Here is a 14,551-nt window from a genome sequence, read left to right as displayed (position 1 = left end):
CCCTTCCCGTGATCCGATCTGGCCCAAATTTGGCATGAGATCTTGTACTAGGCCCAGGATCAATATTAGCTTGCAGCGTTTCACACGTTTTAAATTTCCCATTCATATTTTGGGCAGTCTATTGAACATATTTCCGCCTTTGGGCGGGGTTTATGTTTCATCTTCTCTACCTAACTCAGGATCTTTTTTTTTTCTCAAAAAATCTATTCAGAATGGTTGTTACTCTCAGACCCAACCGCCAACAATTTTTTTAGATCGAAAAAGACATGGACCAACGCTTTATGATGCCAATAAAATGATAATTTTTCGAAAAAAGGTCCTTTAACATTTTTCTCACGTTTTTATTATATTAACTGTGAATTTCTTTTGACAGAGAATGAAGGTAAATCTTTTTATTGGCATTACAAATCGTTCAGTCATGTTCCTAAGCAATTTTTTTTAAATTGTCAAGCATTTTTCCGCCCTTACTTCTTTCCGAACTATCAAGTGAATATCATCCAAACACAAATATTAGGAAAACATTAAAAAAATGCAATCAAGCGCAACAACAATGGTTGAAATCGGTCATTATTTGACGAAACGGCATGCATTTCACATTAAGTGTCCTGGTCGGTCATTTAGTCGCCTCATTAAAACAGTGATGAATATCATCCTTAAAAAAGTTTGCCATCTTTTGAAGCTTAATAACTTTTTTATCTTAATTCTAATTGAAAAGCAACCATCTGATGAAATATTTGTCATAATTTAGGCTTCAAGAAAACCCGTTTTTGAAAGAAATCTGTCGAAGGAGACAAAAGTTATTGACGAAAAACTGGTTTTTCATGTTTCTCTCGAACAAAATGTCTCAAAATCCCATACAAACTTCAGGCTCGTTGAGCGACACCTTCCCGTGGTCCGATCTGGCCCAAATTTGGCATGAGATCTTGTACTAGGCCCAGGATCAATTTCAGCCTGCAGTGTATAACTTTTTCAAAAGTCGGGTCATTTGGGGCAGTCTAGTATCCACGCGGTCTGACAATTCAAGTTGGTTTTTGAAAATGCTGTCAAAAAGTGCAAATTTGCAAAAAATCTAGGCATTGTGTATTGTAAAACATACAAGATTAAAAAGAAAGAAAATTTCTTGAAATTTAAAGTTTTGAATGAATTACAGCAGCAAGGTTAAAATCATATCTGAGAATTAAACAAAAAAAAATATTCATTTTGAAATTTTTTCAAAATCTTTTTGAACACAATGTCTAAGAAAAATCGCAGAGAAATTTGAATTTTTATTTGGTTTAGGCGGCATCCATAAATTACGTAACGCAAAAAATGCACTTTTTGACCCCCTCCCCCCGTATGTCACAAATCGTAACGCTTTGACGTACCCCCCTATAAAAATTACGTAACGCTGATATTTAACCCCCCCCCCCCCCACCTTATCTCATGTTTTTAAATACTGATTTTCGAAGATCAAAAATAAATTGAAACATAATTTTTTTTTAACATTCTTCTTAGTTCTAATTGATGAAAGCTCTCTAATAAAATAAATTGATTGATTTATTACAAATCGCTCTGTGCTTCTTCACTGATGATCTATCTGGTTTACTTTATTTAGTTTATGTTATGTAAAGTATACTCCACTAAGTAAAATCCGTCGGAATAAGCAATGTATTTTTTAAATCAATTGACAAAAAAGTCAAATTTCCGTCTTGAGGTTGATTTGAAATCTTGGGGGTAAATGTACCTAATATTCGGTTTTCCAACGGTTATTTCACGAAAATTCTATACACATTTTTAAGGGGTAGATATATCTAAGAATCTTTAAAGAGGAAAGATTACAAAACAGTTTCAATCATATTGAAGCTTACAAATTTTAAGCTGATTTTGGTTTGCTCATCATTCTGCAAAAAGTGCATGACATCAAAATAGCTGCGATAAGTAAACTGAAATTTTTAAGGGAAAATCGTTACGTAACGATGAGCATACCTCCCCCTCTCCCCTATGTCACAATTTGTAACGCTCGAGCTTACTCCCTCCCCCCCCCCCTCGGTGCGTTACGTAATTTATGGATGCCCCCTTAGCAAATAATCTCATTAAAACCAGAAAAAATCCGGTAAACATTCCGGCATGATTGACTTATCTCGAATTCTTTAATGGATTTATGGGCAAACCGGGATTTATCATAATAAAAATCGGGAATGAACGATAATCAAAGCACAAAGAGATACCGTAATCCGGGGTAATATTGATCACTATTCTCAATTTTTTCGAAAAATTTTTCTATTAAGGAGAATGTGACATGTTTCATATTTTTAAAACCAGGGGTGAAATTATGAATCCTATTCGATTCGAGATACTCGTTTCGAGTTTTAACTCGAATCGAATCAGAATCAGTATTACGTATCTCGTTCGAGTTCTAAATTCTAACGTACTAGATTTCGAGTAAACCGGGTAGTAGATCATCTCGAAACGAAGTGTCAAATTTTGGAGTTTGTTAACAAAAACAAAAGTTGAATTTGCTGAATTTATTTTAAACGCCGAACATATTTTTTCCGATTATTATAACTTCACGAAGATAGTGCTTAAAAAAGAAACTCGAAATGTTTTTCTACGGAAGCGACAGTGACGAAGATTGTATGCTTGCGCCACAGAGACGTCAGCTGCGGGATAAAAGTGACCCTCTTTCTCTGAATGAAAATCAGTGAGTCTTGTTTAGCTGCTTGTATATTGAATAGAAGTTATAATTTCCATGCTTTTCAAGGTTTCGTCAGTATTTTAGAGTGAGTCGAGAAGCTTTCAAGAATATTCTTGAAACAACCAAGTTCCCGCAAACTTCCAAATCCTCAGCCATTCCTTCTACGTTGAAATTGGCAGCCACTTTAAATCTACTAGCTAGTGGATCCTATCAAACCAACGTGGGAGCAAGCTTTTTGCTTGGAATGGCGCAGCCAACCGTTTCTACGATATTTAGCGAATTAATATCTCTATTAGAAGAAACCCTCTGTGAAAAGTGGATCGGATTAAATACGCAATCCTTCAATGAAACAAAAAAGCACTACTTTGATAAATTCAAGATACCCGGCGTCGTAGGGTGTATCGATGGTACCCATATACCCATTTTGAGACCTACAAAGGACGAACACATGTATTTTAATCGAAAAGGATTTCACAGTATCAACGCCATGATAGTAAGTAACTATAACACTTTTTAGTTTTTGAAAAAATTTTGCCCATGATTAATATTTTTCAACACACAGATAACCGACCATAACTATCGCATTTTGGCCATAAATCCCCGTTTCGGTGGAGCTGCTCACGACTCATTTGTGTGGGACATGAGTGCAGAACGAGAGTTTTTCGAAGAAAACTTCCGGAATGGAGAATCTAGATTATTAGGTAAACTAACATCTCAGTTAACGTGAAAATTTTATTGAAGTCTTTTGAATTTCAGGTGATAGTGGATATTGCTTAGCACCTTGGCTGTTAACACCATACCGAAATGCTAATTTTGGTTCAGGGGAAGAAAAGTTCAACAGTATACATTCCACTGCCAGATGCTCGGTAGAAAGAGGAATTGGTGTATTAAAATCTCGCTGGAGGTGTCTATCGTCCGATCGTAGGCTTCGATACAGTCCGAAGAAGATTACAGCAATTATAAATGTGTGTTGTGCGTTACAAAACATTTGTATAGCTTATAATGTAGCATTTGATTTAGATTATATGTTATTACCCGCGGACCAATTATCAGTAACAGCTGAAATACGAAATGATGGTGTATTAGACAAAAGGGCCCAAAGAATTCGTGACGCAATCAAAGACTCTTTGCTTGAATAAAATGAAGAATGCTAGTTTTGTTGACTGCAGGGACAATATTTTACGCAGAAATAAATATGTATATTCATTAATAAGAACAACAAATAATTTATTAATTCCTTTCAGTTTAAATACTTGGATTAAATTGGATGGAATCAAATTTCTTCAACTCCAATTCAAGCATTCGCTTTTTGATTTCCAAGCTTTCTTGCTTGATTTGTAACAGAGCTTTTTGTGTTTGGTTCGATTCTTCCTTCGCTTCAACGTATCTTCGAAAAAGTTCTAGTTTATCCTTCTTTCCGTTAATCCGCTTACTTGTCCTAGTTTCAGCTCCAGTATCCATGTCACGTGCATGTCCGGTCTCCTCCGAAGCTGAAGGAAAGCCGCCCAAGTCTTCTGCTATATATTCATTAACAAAAACTTCATTTTCACCATTCGATCGAGCTTCCATGGAGGGTTCCGATATTTCGTCTAAAGACGGAAGACGCCTCTTCCGGCAACCAAACGATTTCGCCGACGCAATACCAGCAACAGCGGAACTTAAACCGGCAGATCTCACCACACTTTCTTCATATAAGTTCAACTGTTTGGTTTTATTTGGACCACCTCCCGTTTTGTTTGCGCTGGTTATGTTGTGGCGAAGTTTGTTCTTGACCTTGTACTTATAATCCGCCCACACCTGAGTAATAAAAAAAATTGTATACTATTTGTACAGTTGAAAACTAAACACACAATAATTGATTTTGTTCATAATATTTTAATAACCTTTAACGGTAATCTTAAAAAAACGCACCATAAATTAAAATACTTTCAAAATTTAGAAAATCATATAACAAATAAAGTAAAACAAAAAATAAAGATTTCAGATCCCGGGCTTCACATCAGCAGGCACTGTTATGAATTAACTTACTTTTTTCCACTCTGTAACTCCCCGCGCAGGAGGACCTCGCTCGTTAAGTCCATTTTTCAATTCTTCCCATAATCTGTGGGAAGTCCTTTTAGCGTCATTCGTTTTTAACAGTCCTTTTGCGAGATTCGGATTCTCCTCCATAAAATCCGTCATAAATTCAATTTGGTTGTTATTGACACTCATAGTTTGTCGTGGCGATTCCATAGTCCTAAAGCAAAAATAAATGGATGAGATAGGGTAAAAATACACTAAACAACAACATATTTACTTACGTATTAGATGAATACGTTTAAAATTGGAATTTTCTGCAAACTAACTTGTTTTCTCAAAATTATCCAAACGGTCGAAAGCTATATAGCTGTCGAGACTTTTGTTTTCGTTTCGAGCAAAAAAAGGTTCGATTACTATGATTCATAATGCCAAAATTGACGTTTTAGTACTCGAAGATCTAGTACTCTCGAATTCGTTCCATTCGAATCGAGCTCGTTCAAGATTGGTAATGCCAAAGTAGTTCGAATCGAACGAAACTCGATTGTTTCGAGTTCCATAATCCCGCCCCAGTACTGGACTCCTATGAACGTCAAACATGAATAGAAATTTATTGGACTACTATGAATTTGATTTAAAAATCGATTTCTTCGCTGTTCATGAATTGATACTATGGGGTAACATGGATGGATAAGTCTCCATTTTCCATAATTATTTACAAATTCTTATTTATCAATTTTACCTTGCTTTTAAACGTTTTCTTCTAAAAACATTTCTAATCGAATAAAAACAATGATGCTGCATACATCTAGGGGCAAAAATTATTATAATTGCTAAATAGTTTTAGCTTCAAAATACAAATGAAATTCACCTTCACACATTCCCCTAGGCCCTCCCACTATTTTTATTTAAAGCTAATTTTATCAAAGCTAATCATTTGATAGGATTCCTATCCATTTGTCCAATAAGGGCTTATTCTTGGAAAATGTTCTTACTTAATCAAAAATTCATCATTAAATGACTATAAAAATAGCACAATAGTAGAAATCAGTTTTCAAAAATTCGAACTATAAAATAAGTTATTGATGATAATGTGGAAAAACTTAGTGATGGTCAAAGTTACCCCGTTTTATGGTAATATTCTTAAAAGCCCACAAATCTCAAATAATAATTGTCAAGGAAACGTACGCGTCATTAAAAAAATCAATATGGATAGCTTTAAAACTTTTTTTTTTGTGGTTTCTCAGCATCAGCAACATCTAAACACTGCTATTTTTTCGATTAACCAACTTTTGCATAACCCCAACAAATTGACATAATTTGATTGAACTAAAATATCTTGGTTTCTAATTACAGTAGAACCCCGCTTATTCAAGGTAGACGGGGCCTCCTCAGATAATACGAAACATATACATCCTGTTCCTTTTATTTTGCATACCTTCCGGGCGCAAAGCTTGATTCGTACTAATTGTGAAAATCAAAAATTTATTTTCAATTTTCTCTTCCTAGTCAGCTTATTTAAATGGAATGTTAGATATGATTAGAATGTTAGATATGATTAGAATCATAAGAAGTAGCTTTAACTATAATTGTTAAAAATTTTCATAAATAACATGATTTAGGAGAAAAATATTGGAATAAAGACGCAAGGTGGTCTAAAATATGTACCCGGTCCAAAATAAGTCCGTTACCCTGAATCATCCTTTGCAACTTTCACTAACGAGTACATTTGGTTCACTCAAGAGAATTGGGAAGTCGTTGTCGTCTTTGTCAGTCAAAAGCCTTCGTTCAAATAAATATGCGACTTTTGGTTTAACAAAATGGTCGTTGTTTCAAGCTACAACAAAAACACACTTAATTTCTTAGAAATGTGTCACATTTTCAATACACCAACACCGTAAACCAGGATAATCGATTGCAAAAATCTCAGTACACTAAGGTTTATTTACATGGAATGAATTTACTCAGTTTTTCTAACACGGCTTCTTTTTACACGGTTTTTTGCCATGGATACGATTCTTCTACACGTCTCTCGCGAATCAACACGTTTTTTGAGCGAAAATATTTCAAGTCCTATACGTTAATGACGGAATTCATATCGCGTAAAAAAAAACCTTAGTGTACAATTTTTGCCTCTGTTTTAAGTATAGGCATAACACGAACACTACTGCAGGAAGGAACGTCAAAAATCCGTCGAAAATATCGATAATGATATAACTCCGAAAACAATGCAAGAAAATTCGATCCAAATACCACCTGAATGTTGATTTTTAAAATAGTGAGAACTCATATTAAAATTATGTGCAAGACACTTTTTTAAGTTTAGATGAAAATATAATCATATTTTTGTTTTCGACTGTAAAATTTTGATAGTGGGTAAATTTTCATCGGCTTTTTAGTCTACTGGGCAGTGAAAACGAATATTGTTTTAATTTCCGACGCTTCGGTGATTTATTTCACCTTTATCAAGGATTCTATGAAGGTTTCTAAGTTGTTTAGTGTGTGATACAATTATTGGATTCGATATTACAATTTAGTGTAGTTACAAAAACGGTGTTTTCTTGTCTGAATGGGGTTTTTCTAAATGGTGAAACTGTCATTTTGGGTGAAGAACACCGGCTTTGTATTGTCGGAACTGAGTGAAATATGTCAAGTTAGCTTGTTTGTACTTAACAAAGGCTGGTATACTACTTACAATTTTGTTATTGCACGACAATCTAAACGAATTATAAAATATTAGTTGAAACCATTCGCAGTGCTACTAAACCTTAGAGCAAAAACCAGATAGAACACAGGAACAACGACAATTATCAAACACTGTTTATTCAATTGTAAAATACATAATTTAAATATTTGTGGAATCCCTGAGGAGGACGTTAAACAACACCAGAACGTTTGAGTAAATATAAGTATCGTTCGTTTTCAAAAAAGGTGACTGATTTGCCGAGAAAACTTATATTAAAATATAAAGTTTTAAAAATAATGTTATAATCACACGCATTTCAAACATGTAGATACATTATTATCAAACAAAAAAAATCTTGGAAAATAATTCTTGAAATTTAAAATCGTCTTCCTTCCAAATCTTCATCGCGTTTATCCACAAGTAAAACCGAACAAGCCTGAAGGCTAACAGCATAATGTGGCAGGAAATGAAAAAAATCAAACCAATCATTCAGCGCGAACGAGCAAGTAGGAGCTGGCTGAGAGGGGAAACGACTCCATCCATTCGACTTTCGACTATATGAGCAAATCTTGGCTTCGTCGGTCGGCTTTGTGCAAAAAGTCCCGGAAAATCGAAATTCCACATCCGCTCGATTTGCTGCCAAGCTTCATACGTATCGAGGTCCTTCTACAGTATGGAACCACTGCACAACAATCTTCACAGTTGATCGACTCGTAAATTGCGGGAAGGGGTTTAACACTTGCAAAAATGCTTTGATCCAGCAAAATTGGTGCCCAAGATTTTTTTTGTTTTTACATTGGAGTCCCTTTTTTGTTGGTTGATACGAAAGGAAGTATGTCAGTACGAAAGCTCATTTCGGCTTCAAAGAGTTTGAAGTTGTGTGTATTGAAATTGGTTTTCGTTTGGCGGTGATTGCGTTTAAATTTGTTTCTTCCTTTAATTGAACCATACGTCGTAGCTAAGAAAAACAAAAAAAAACATGGCTCGACAAAAACTATCGATACATTTTTTTGCATTCGTTTTCTGATCCTTACAACCCAGCCTTAGCCCAAATGATTCCTTAAATATTGCTTATGAACTTTAATCTATATGACCGTTTGTACTTCAAAGTGAACACAGTTGAAGCACCAGCTTTGAACTCGCAACCCTCAGCATGCTCAGGAGATGCCATAATCATTCAGCCACTCAGTGCGAGTTGCGAATAAAACAAAACAACAGTATTTTCCACATCAGCAATTGAAATCTCACGCACCGGAAGCTGAAGCACGAGCTGAACGAGGGATGAAGAACCGATTCTTGTTTGTTTGTTGTCTTCGTCGCATCACGTCATATAAGCAAAGAGAAGGAAAATAAACTCGAAAGTTTATTCGAATCAACGAACGCGGATGATGGCTGGTTTGCTTGGTTGAATGAACGAACAGAGCTCGATTTAGGTCTTATGTAGATATAAGTAAGAGACTGGATCAGTAGAACGCGACTCGACACTTTCTGAGCGAATGCGTCCTCGTGGTGGGGCAAATCGCGGCGTAAACGAGTGGGTGAAAATTCAATTTTACGCTATTTGCTCGCAAAGTGAGAAAGCAAAATCTCGATGAAAATATTGGATTTTGAATATTAATGAAATCGGCTTTGAAGTTCAAACTGACTTCCCTGAGCTAGGTAGCTATATGATATTGAAACGCGATAAAGGTGAAACCAAGATGTGTCACTTTTGATGAATGAAGTTTGATACGTGTAACTTACAGCGGCACATTTATTTTCATTAGCCGTGAAATGGAGTGACTAAGCGATTGACTCAAGTTTATAACGCTAGCAACTAGATTATGTTGACTGTATCTAGCTCTCTACAAGATGTTCAGTTCATCCTAAATCAAAGTATTTTTATCTCCTACCAATACATTTTTATATTAAACTTCAGAATTTCAAACTTTAGTCCTCATAAAAAACAGTTCAATTCTTTTAAAGAGGTTGTTTCATTTTGAATTGATCCTCATATAATTTCGTCATTCTCCATGAGTAATTGGTAAGAATATGATTTTGTAGGGTTTTTATTAAACTTCAATAACAAAATACAAGTAAAAAAATCTGCTGAATTTTCGAACTTTTCATCAAATACCTCCAATTAATTGCTGCAAAGTGGGCAACATCAAGCGTATCTGCCATTTTTTAAACTACTTTTCCATTTCAGATGATGTTTTGATTGATATGTCACACATCTTCAATTTACGCTTGACTATATTTCGATGGAACGAATTTGTGGACAGATTGGTGAATTAATCTTTTTTTTAATAACATCAATATTATTCCGCTTGCACCATTCCATTACATCTCGGGGTAGTGACCGCTAGCTGGATCGAGTAAGATCTTCACGGAGCATCAGAGTTGCCAGGAGTCCTGGTGAATCAGGATTTGTCCTGATTTTCGAGAGATCGTCCTGGTTTTTTAAATTGTGTCCTGAATTGTCCTGATTTTGGAAAAATTGTTTTTCAAATGTACTTAATTGTTCTGATTTTCTAAAAAGTATCTCAACTGTAATTGAATTTATTGTAAAATCAACAGGAATAGAACAAATCTTTTTTTTTTTAATATGTCTATATTTGTACCAATTCATCATTACATTTATATTACATTATTACATTACATTAGGTGTTCAGTTCAATAATGAACTGTCCAGAGCCCTATATAGTTTACTAATCACTAAAGTTTATTTATTCGACTTAAATTTGCTGAGCAGAATCAAGTATTTTTTGTAGGAGAACATCCTGTAATGGCAAAAATATTTTAAACTTACAACTGAAAACTAAAACTATCCTAAAATTAAACTAATTGTAGAGAGAACGAATCTCTGCGATGGAAGACTGCATCGTTTTGCCTCTGAAGTTGGAGATGATTTTGTTGGCCATCTCTTCGATCGATTCAATGCCCGCAATCCGATGAAGATCTTCGGTGCTGTGCCAAGGTGGAAGCCGCAAAATCATTTTCAGAACCTTGTTCTGAATTCTCTGGATGGCTTTTTTCCTCGTCGCGCAGCAGCTAGACCAAATCGGAACTGCATACATTATCGCTGGTCGGAACACCTGTTTATATATCAGCATCTTATTCCTCAGGCAGAGTCGGGATTTCCTGTTGATGAGAGAATAAAGAGATTTAGTGTATTTATTACATTTTGATTGAATATCTTCAATGTGATTTTTAAAAGTAAGATTCCGATCAAGTCCCAAGTACTTCACGTGATCAGACCATTCTAATGAAACCCCATTAAAAGTTATGGAATGATTTTCATTAGGTTTTAGAAATTGAGCTCTTGGCTTATGGGGAAATAAAATAAGTTGAGTTTTGGAAGCGTTAGGAGATATTTTTCACATTTTCAAGTAATTCAAAAAGGAATTCAAATTTTGCTGCAATTTACTGCGTACCACCCGTAAATTCCGACCTTTGGCTGAAAGCAAAGTATCATCAGCAAATAATCTTTTACCTTTTTCTTCTGGTACATCAGGAAGATCAGAAGTAAAAATATTGTATAAAATTGGCTCAAGTATACTACCCTGAGGGACACCAGCTCTAATGGGTGTCCTTTCAGAGCATGAATTTTGATAGCTTACTTGTAAAGTTCGGCTAGTCAAATAATTTTGAATAATTTTAGTGAGATATACAGGAAAATCAAATCGAGCTAATTTAGCTACTAAACCTTTGTGCCAAACACTGTCAAATGCTTTTTCAATATTTAGAAGAGCAACACCAGTTGAATAACCTTCAGATTTGCTAGCGTTAATCATATTAGTTACACTCAAAAGTTGATGTGTAGTAGAATGCCCATGACGAAAACCAAATTGTTCATCAGTGAAAATAGAATTCTGATTAATGTGAATCATCATTCTATTCAAAATAACGCTCTCAAATAGTTTACTTAAAGAAGGAAGCATACTAATTGATCGATAACTTGAAGGCTCTGAAGCGCTTTTTCCAGGTTTTAAAATTGGAGTTACTTTGGCATTGGCAATATGCCAAGTGAAAATATTTATTGAAGATTTTAACTAAAAAATTTAAAGTGCTTTCAGGCAACTTTTTTATAAGAATATAGAAAATCCCATCTTCCCCCGGAGCTTTCATATTTTTAAATTTTTTTGAAAATCAATTTAAATTCATCAATATTTGTCTCTTTCAAATACATTCTGATTAGAAAGAATATCATCAAATTCAAGGGAAATTTGAGCATCAATTGGACATACAACGTTTAAATTAAAATCATGAGCAGACTCAAATTGTTGGGCAAATTTTTGAGCTTTTTCTGCGTTAGTTAAAAGAAGTTTATCCCCATCTCTCAAAGTAGGAATTGGCTTCTGGGGCTTTTTCAGAATTTTAGTTAATTTCCAAAATGGCTTTGAATACGGTTTTATGTCCTCTACTGCTTTAGCAAAATTATCATAACGGATGAAATTTAAACGACGTTTGATCTCTTTTTGAAGGTCACAATAAATAAATTTCAAATAAGGATCCCTAGTACGTTGATATTGGCGTCGACGAATGTTTTTCAGTCGTATCAAAAACTGAAGATCATCATCGATCAAAGGTTGATTAAATTTATGTTTACTTATTATTACTTTATTATTACTTAAGGCATTGGAGCGGCTTCAGCATTGATCTAACAAATCTTTAATAGAACAGTATAACCGATAGTAATTTCGGTTCAGATGATATTAAAATTGTGATTTTCAATATAAATTGCAGGTCAGGCAATACACTTCTTGACTCTGTTGCTAAAACTAAGGCGTCTACAGTACCATTATTTCGCCTTCATTTATGCAATTTAAACAGAATTAGTGGTGTCCTACATGGTGTCCTGATTTTTGACAAAACCACCTGGCATCCCAGAAGGGTATCCGTGTGACTCGTGTGACTGTATGAACGGAAAAACTACTCAGAACCCAAATTTACTTTTAAAATACACTTGAGAGTTCACTAAAAAGTAAGGGACAGGTGATTCTTTTCCTTTCAAGTTCTTGTACATTTAATGCAGCTCGGAACTTGCAGCAATTCAACAAAAAAGCAACTAGAACTGGAGATAGGAAGAGCATTTTTCATAGTTCGTTGTAAGTTTTTATAATAAATCAAATAATGGTTGAATCATTTGTCTTTTTTTTTTTGTATTTTTAGATTCTGATACAAATTAGTTTCCGGCAAGGCAAATGTACTTTTCATAAACATATTTTTAATCAAATAAATCAAACTGCTTTCAACAATGATAAACTAAAAACAGCCAAACAGTAAATAAAAAAAAATTATTTGCTTATTCCAACCTTTTTTCCATTATTATGAACACTTAACATATTTGCTCATCATATGAAAAAAAAAACGATGTCTGCTTCATTTTCAAGTTTTGAAATTCATCTCGCTTTCAAAGCCAGAGGGAGTGCAAAAATATAACTATCGAGAAAACACAGTCTGCCTACCTGTTGCATGATTTTTCATATATTTTTCGAAGTGTTGTGGGGTTTTGATCAATGAAAACGATGTTGAAATAGGACATATCAGCACCAACATGTGAAAAGAGCACAAAAGACAAAGTAAACAAAATCCGTTTTCAGTGGATTCAAATAGCCCAATATGAGCTCAACTTAACACAAAAACCGTTTTTTGTTTATCAGTTTTCGTAAGATTTATTATGCAGGTTGAGCAAAGGATCTAAAAAATTTAGAGCCATAAAATGACACTATCCTCACACAAATTGTTTTATACACCCTTTACTCCACAACAAAGCAAATGGTCTAAAGTCTGTTTCACATAGAATCTGGTCGGATAAAATTGATCATTTCTCCGCAAAGAAATAACGTACAACAAAACTAAAATGTCATTTTGTAGGGTTTTTATTGCACTTTAAGGAAAAAATACATAAAAATCATTCGTTAGCTTTTCGGATGAATTTTCGAACTTTTTTTGTGATACTACCCATCATTTTTTGCACAGTACCGCTGGTAACCTCATTCGCCATCTTGTTCCACCACTTTTCCATTTGAGCGGGTTTTTCATGGTTCTGCCACATTTCTTCAGTTTGCCCTTAACTATTGCCCAATACTTCTCGATGGGACGATAATCCGGACAGTTTGGTGGATTGATATTTTTTTTCAACAAAATCGATCTTGTTCTCCTTATACCACTTAACGACATCCCGGCTGTAGTGGCAGCTTGCCAGGTCCGGCCAGAACTCCACCGGACCTTTGTGGGACCGAATGAATGGCAAAACTCTCTTCTGGAGACATTCTTCTTTGTAAACATTTCCATTCATTGTGTCCCCAGTGATGAAAATCTTAAGTCTTCTTCCCACAACTACAGATCCCTTGCCCCCTAAATCATCAACTTACGAGCAAATTTATCTGCAAAAACAAACTTGATCAAAATGCACCCGTTGTACTTGGTCAACACTTTCTCGTACAACTTCCTTGCCCTGGTTATGGCAACCAGGTTTTTTTTCAGCGTCCTGTTGGGGTGTTTGCTTGCATGATACGATCGCAAGCCATCTGATTTGTCTTGAACTTTTTCGCCAAATCACGCAAGGAGATTCCAGGATTATTGTGAACTGATCGAATTACCTTTGCTCGCAGCTTCCGGTCATATGTTCCACTTCTACGCCTGATTTGGTTTGCTCTATCCACCGTAAGGGTCTCCCGGTAACGTTGCAGCAGAATTATCTCTCGCCTTTCGCGTTCCATCGTCGATAACTATTGAGTGACTGCTTCAATCTTGATGAAATTTTCACCACTAAGTAAACAAACCATCCGGATCAAAACACTGTCAATAGATTCACGATGTGACAACTAGGGGCGCTGCAGTACATGAAAAGATGCGACTAGATTCTATGTGAAATAGACTTTACAGGGCGTTCTAATTGAAACGTCAACTAGAGGAAGAGCAAAAATTGTCAGGTGAAGCAAGTGAGTAATGTTAAGAAATTATTCAATAAAATAAAAAAAAATCAAAATTTCAAATTCTTATCCGAAAAATTCCTAATATGCATTACGAAAAATATTTGCGTTTGTGTGCGTGCTCTTCTCACGAACGGTTCCTTAAATTGTTTGCATAACGTTTGATTAAAGTAAAAGTCAAATCGTAACAGAACTATTAACGTAAACGTGTTAGGTATGAAAGCTCTGTAAAATAACTTTATTAATTACAGTTCG

At 35.0% G+C, this 14,551-nt stretch overlaps 1 protein-coding gene across 1 annotated transcript; it reads left to right on the top strand.

Moving 5' to 3' along the window:
• Positions 1-2,579: 2,579 nt before the first annotated feature.
• Positions 2,580-3,923, top strand: LOC129752754 (putative nuclease HARBI1). The gene is made up of 5 exons (XM_055748524.1): positions 2,580-2,680; positions 2,741-3,167; positions 3,237-3,375; positions 3,431-3,595; positions 3,919-3,923. The coding sequence occupies exons 1-5, from the start codon at positions 2,580-2,582 to the stop codon at positions 3,921-3,923; spliced, it is 837 nt and encodes a 278-aa protein (XP_055604499.1).
• The last annotated feature ends 10,628 nt before the right edge of the window (positions 3,924-14,551 follow it).

Source organism: Uranotaenia lowii, chromosome 3 (genome assembly GCF_029784155.1).
Source record: "Uranotaenia lowii strain MFRU-FL chromosome 3, ASM2978415v1, whole genome shotgun sequence".
NCBI lineage: Eukaryota > Metazoa > Arthropoda > Insecta > Diptera > Culicidae > Uranotaenia > Uranotaenia lowii.
Note: the sequence above shows the minus strand (reverse complement) of the source record. Positions and strands in the feature narration are given on the sequence as shown.